This window comes from Heptranchias perlo, chromosome 4 (assembly GCF_035084215.1).
Source record: "Heptranchias perlo isolate sHepPer1 chromosome 4, sHepPer1.hap1, whole genome shotgun sequence".
Taxonomy (NCBI): Eukaryota; Metazoa; Chordata; class Chondrichthyes; order Hexanchiformes; family Hexanchidae; genus Heptranchias; species Heptranchias perlo.
Genome location: NC_090328.1, coordinates 82,423,889 through 82,429,599, shown reverse-complemented (window position 1 = coordinate 82,429,599; position 5,711 = coordinate 82,423,889). Strand labels below are relative to the sequence as shown.

Sequence of the window (5,711 nt, the reverse complement as noted above, 5' to 3'; positions counted from 1 at the left end):
GGTGCATGAGAAATCACATTATTGTGCTATTACTGCAGTTATATTATTGGTAACTTGCTTGCGAGTGGATGGTGTAGATATCTGATTAAACTGCTCTCAAATCATGGTAAACAGAGTTCTACACACATATACTTCAATTCACATGGAGAGCTCAGCTCACCAGTTAAAAAGAGCTCGATATTCTGTCATTAGTTAGCATGAAAAGAATGCATGTTGTCTGCTGAACCAGCTTTAAAATTAAAGTTTCCAAAGTGGTTTCACCATTCACTAGAGCTCTACCTCACACTGAGCCAGGGTACAGTTAATGGGCCACTTTTTTTGCCCGCCCATCCAAAAAGCACTTTGCATTTCCCGCAAAAGGTATGAGAGTTATAACAGGAGGGCAATCGACCTCAAGAGTGAGGTTCAGGGCCGGGTTATCTCAGGTCAGCTTTAAAGCCAATGAGATGTCTCCGGGGGGATTGAGACCGCGGGATCCGGAGTGAAGAGGAGGCGGGGTCGGCCGGCAGTACAAGTGCTTGTTAACCCGGGGCCGGGGTGGGGGGCGATGGCCATGAACTCTCCGCCCTCTTACAGCAGCAGCAGCGGCAACAACAACCACCACCACCACCCCCCCGCGGCTCCTCTCCACTGCGGCGGGGTCAGCGCTCGGATGGGGCGAAGCGACAGCCCGCCCGCCGGCTCCACTTTGGTGGTTCCTCCGTCCGTCCTGAGGCGGTCGCTGCTGGGTGTGCGGGGCTGTGGGCGACCGGCGGCGGCGGAGGAGGAGGAGGAGGCGGGGGCGGAGGAGGAGGCGGGGGCGGGGGCTGGGGCTCCGGCTCCGGGTCCGGGTCCTCCTCCCCGCCGGAGCCGTGAGTTCACTCCCGAGGAGCAGAAGGACTCGACTTACTGGGACCGGCGGCGCAGGAACAACGAGGCGGCGCGGAGGTCCCGGCAGAAGCGGCGCTTCCACGACCTGGTGCTGGAGAGCCGGGTGGTGGCGCTCCTGGAGGAGAACGCCCGGCTCAAGGCTCACCTGCTGGCGCTGCGCTTCCGACTCGGGCTCATCAGCGACCCCGACCCGGCCGCCCAGGACACCCGCTTCATCCACGGCGGCTTCGACCCATCCCACCTCCGCGGGTGTCGGCATCGCGGCGGCGGCGGCGGCGAGGGACCCGGACCCGGACCCGGGGAGGGGGAAAATGACCCGCGACCCCCGCCTCCTTCACACTCGCATCTGGACCACCCCCCGCTCCTCCTCCTCCAGCAGCGGCCGCGGCTCAGTCCGCCCGCCCCCGCCCACAAGCCGGGCAGCCCGGCGCCCCTCTCCCCGTCCCCCGCCCAGCCTCCGGGGCTCGGCGCCCGGGGAGAGAAGCAGCAGCCGGAGGAGGAGGAGGAGGAGGAGGCGGCAGGTGAGCGCGGTAGAGCCGGCTCTCTGGAGCTGCTGCTGCTGATGCGGAGCGGCCCCGGGGGCCAGGCTGAGAGCAGCGGCCCGGGCTGGGTCAGGGGTTTACCCCACAAACTGCGCCTCAAGCTCTCCTCCTCCTCCTCCTCCTCCGGCGGCCTGGCGTCGGCCGCCAACCCGGGGCGCCGAGACACCGAGCCCCCGCCGCTCGCTTCGAGAGCCGTGCGGACCGGACCAGCTTCGCTTCCGGACCCGGAGAGCCCGAATCCGAGCCGGAGACTCCCCGCGGACCGAGGTGAGCCGGAGCTGACCGGGGGACCCCAGGAGGAGGAGGACGCCGCCGCTCCCGACGGTGAAAATAGCCAACTCCGCAAGGACTTAGCTGCTCTCTCTGCCGAAGTGAAGCTGCTGAAGAGACTGCTTCATAAAAGCTGCTGCTCGGAGACCGGAGCCCACAGAACTTTACACCTAATGTGACTTTACTCACTTTGAGTTTTTTTTTTAAATGCATTTTTGTTTCTACTGAATTGTGTTTCTACATTTTTTTTTATATTTGTGGTGTCCTCCTGGTTATGACTTGCTTTCTCCCTCCAGCGGTTTTGCATCACTTTGTAGCTGATATTTTATATCAGTGTTTGCACAAACACCGACCAGAACTGCTTGGTGTAGATCTCGCTATGATTTTGACTACTGTGCGTTATCAAAGGTATTGTGAGTTCAGATCTTTCCTACAGTTTAGACAGGGCAGTGTCTCTATCGAAACAAAAGTTCAAACTTGTTCGTGGGAAAACGATTGTATAGTTACAACACTGTTGTGAAACAAATGACTCGGGGTTTATAGTTAACTCTACTTTAAAATTCAGGGGGCTGTGCCTCCTTCTCAGGCAAATGAAACTTACAGAAAGCGATTTATACCGCAGCTATCTATTATGGCCCCAGTTCAGCTTTGATCTGAAGTCTTGTGGGTGAAAGTACCTCATTTAACCATTGAATCCTCAAAACATCTTCGTGGCAAGTCCACACGCAAAAAACTAGCTAGACAATTCATAGCAACAACAAAGATGAGTATTCAAGACCCTTGGGGTGGATTTTTGAAGGATGGTGAGATTTGTGTGATCTGTTTACGAGTTCAAACCCTGTTAACTAGATCAGTAGGCTGACTGCAGACTCCCAGGACAGGGTAGTTTTCTATACATATCAGAAGTGGGAACTCTAGCCAACGTTTCCCAGGAATGGTGAGGACGGTTGTAGTCCCGCTCCCGGTTGATCAATCGAACTCTGTGTACAAAGCACGAATTGAATCTGGAAATATCCTGGTTTATGGGTCCTCCAGTTGTCGTGCGTTTACCACTGAGCTATCTGGCTACACGCACAGGCAATGTATCCATATCCTCGTAGAATAGCCTCAGCCAGGGCTGGGGAATTGGTGTCGAGTATTGATGTCCTGTCTTACATAACCTTCATAAGAAGTCATTTGTACGCGGAAAAAAAATCTAATTTGATTGCAACAAACATGGTAGTAAATGACTGTGAGCTGTGGATATATTGGATACAAAGCCAATAGCTTCATTTATAAAGTGAAGACATAACAGCATTTAGCGTTCAGTGCTGTGGTTTTCCAAAGTTGCGTCTTGACGAGGGATTTTTTTTAAATGTATGATGCTATTTGATAGTTTGAAACTTGGTGACGTAAAATCAAAGGTTTATTGAATGTGGTTTTATGTAAGTTTTTAGTGATCGATTCTGGAGGAGAATCTTTGCTGCAGGTGAACCCGCTGTTGAGTCACAAGGGAACTATCACCTCACTCGTTCCTTTCCATGTTGCCATTGCTGTATGCTGCATATCGGTATTGTTTTTATGTTTTCATCTTCCCTCTGAGAATTTTTGGAATGACGCTAGCTACAGTTGATTTAGAACTGTTTGATCATAGCGATAATGGTGTTCGGCTTTATTCTTTTTGTTAATATTTTGTATTGACGCAAAGCCCACAGACTGCCACAATAGATTTGTACTGAAGGCGTAATGGGAGACACTGCATTTTAAAACTAATTTTGTAGAGGTTGCTCTACCACATACTTCCAGTACTTTACTATTTCTTTGCAGATAATGTAAGTGTATTTTAATGCGATGGTATTTGTAATTGTACTTTAAACTATGTTTCAAAAATATTGCTGTAATTGCGATACAAACTCTTAAGCATTCAATAAAGCAACTAGCAGGAAGATTGTAAAGGCTATGGTAATTTCTCCATTCTCTTGCTGCGTAAACAGAGTTTTAATCAAAGTACGCACTCTGGATAATGGGCATCTTTCTTCATCGCCCCACAAACTGCAGGATAATAATTCAGCTGTCACTTCTTACATTCGATTCATTAACAGTAATTTTCCAATAAATTCGCTTTAAAAATATTTTTAAAAACTGAATTCAAATTTTAATCTTGCTTTAAGGTTGGTGATCCTTTTTGAATACATCTGATATTTAGTTATTGTCGTATTTGAACACATTGGGCTGAACAACGAACGAAGTTGCATTTATGTACAGTAGTCCTTGTACAATTTCCTAACTTGTATATTTTCCTACAACAGTGTCTACACTTGGAAAGTACTTCATTGGTTGTAAAGTGCTTTGGGACGTACAGAGGACGTAAGAGGCGCTATATAAATGCAAGTCGTTTTATATCCTAAGACCTCCAAAAGCGTTTCCTATTACTTTTGAAGTGCAGTTATGGTTATTATGCATGGAAACTGGGCAGCCAATTTCTATACAAACAGCCAATGGAATGAATGATCAGTTTTAGGTGATATGATGGAGGAATATTGGTCAGGATTCGGGAGAACTCCTTTCTCCTCTTCACAGTGCAATAGGATCTTTAACATTCATCCGATCAGGCAGATGCGAACGAGGTTAACATCTCGTTCCAAAGGCACCTATGTTAATGCCCCTTCATTACTTCACAGAAGTATCAGTCTAGATTAAGTGCTGAGTTATGGACTGCAACCTGAACCCAACTGGATTTGTATATTTATAAAATAATTTTAAAATTGAAGTTAGAATAACTAATCAAATCTATTTATCTGTCCTGGTGTTAGGGTTGGACTATCAAACATGTTGGGCCCCCTTGTACCATAATTTGACTAATTGTCATGTTTATATTAACATTATTGCAGGTACATTGTGTATACATTTGCCTACTCTGTTATCTGTACATTGTGTTACATCATGATATATGGTACAAAAATTGCCCACACAACATTACTGACCAGCTCCATTTTGATGGACAATTGTTAAAACCTACAAAAAGAGAAAAAAAAATCCCCTAAGTAAATAGAACTCTGAACAAAAAGGATCAATTCAGATGCTTTTTGATTTTTAAAAAGATATTCAGAGCAAGATGGTACAGGTCGCTTGGGACACAAATTGCTCGGAGCAGTGAACTAACAGTGCTTCCCACTCCATAGATTTGTACTAACCCACTAACTTTTTTCTTTGGGCACTTCCTCTAAGAGGGAGTGGAGAAGAACCCAGCATCAGTTCAAGCGAAGCTAGGATCCTGGGAGAAGCGAGAGGAGCACACTCTCCCAGTGATCAATCAGATCGCAGCATTTTTGATAAGCTGTGTAACTCTGCAGGCTTCCAACATTAAAACCAGGAAGTGAAAGGTACAACAATAAAATCATTGTAAAACAGTTATAGACAGCAAAGAAAAGAGAGAGTAAGAAATAATTGAATTAAATAAGAGACAGAAGGGAAAAGTTTAAAAAAAAATAATTTTAAATTTTTTTTAAAGACCAAAAACTGTTAAAATAAGGAGTAATGAGACTCCACATTTTTAAAAGTTAATTTTTAGTTGTTTGGCAGTCATTAAAACTTACTGCGCTGTTAAAACCTAGTTTAGATCTGGTATTTTTAAGCATACCTGTTTTGTGGTGATATTAGTTACTTTCTAGCTGGGCAGATGAGTAAGTTTGCACTTTTTCAATGATTTCCCTGATTGCAGCAGGCGATATAGCTTTAATTTGAAGCTGTCATACTGCCGGCGAACCAGTAGGAGCAAGTTCTGGATTTCCGCGTTTCATTGCGTGTGTGCAAACGCCGGAACTTGCTCTTCCATTTTGCCACTAACAACGAGCTGTTGAGCTCACCATTGTTTTGCAAGCAATTTCTCCCCCAACACCTATTGCATCCAAATAGCTTGAATGAACAATCAACACCTCCCAAATATTAATATAACTTTACATTATATTCTAAATGTCACACTACTGGAAATAATTGTAAAAGCTGTGTTTATGTTAGAATTCCATCTTCACTGCTAAATCATGGTTGATA

At 46.3% G+C, this 5,711-nt stretch overlaps 1 protein-coding gene across 1 annotated transcript; it reads left to right on the top strand.

Annotated features, from left to right (window-relative positions):
• The first annotated feature begins 474 nt into the window (after positions 1 to 474).
• LOC137320542 (uncharacterized) lies at positions 475 to 3,602 on the top strand. Its single transcript, XM_067982226.1, has one exon. The coding sequence runs from the start codon at positions 548 to 550 to the stop codon at positions 1,859 to 1,861; it is 1,314 nt and encodes a 437-aa protein (XP_067838327.1). The 5' UTR covers positions 475 to 547; the 3' UTR covers positions 1,862 to 3,602.
• Positions 3,603 to 5,711: the final 2,109 nt, after the last annotated feature.

Coding starts and splice junctions, on each gene's coding strand:
- LOC137320542 (XM_067982226.1), top strand. CDS start 548: ATGGCCATGAACTCTCCGCCCTCTTACAGCAGCAGCAGCGGCAACAAC.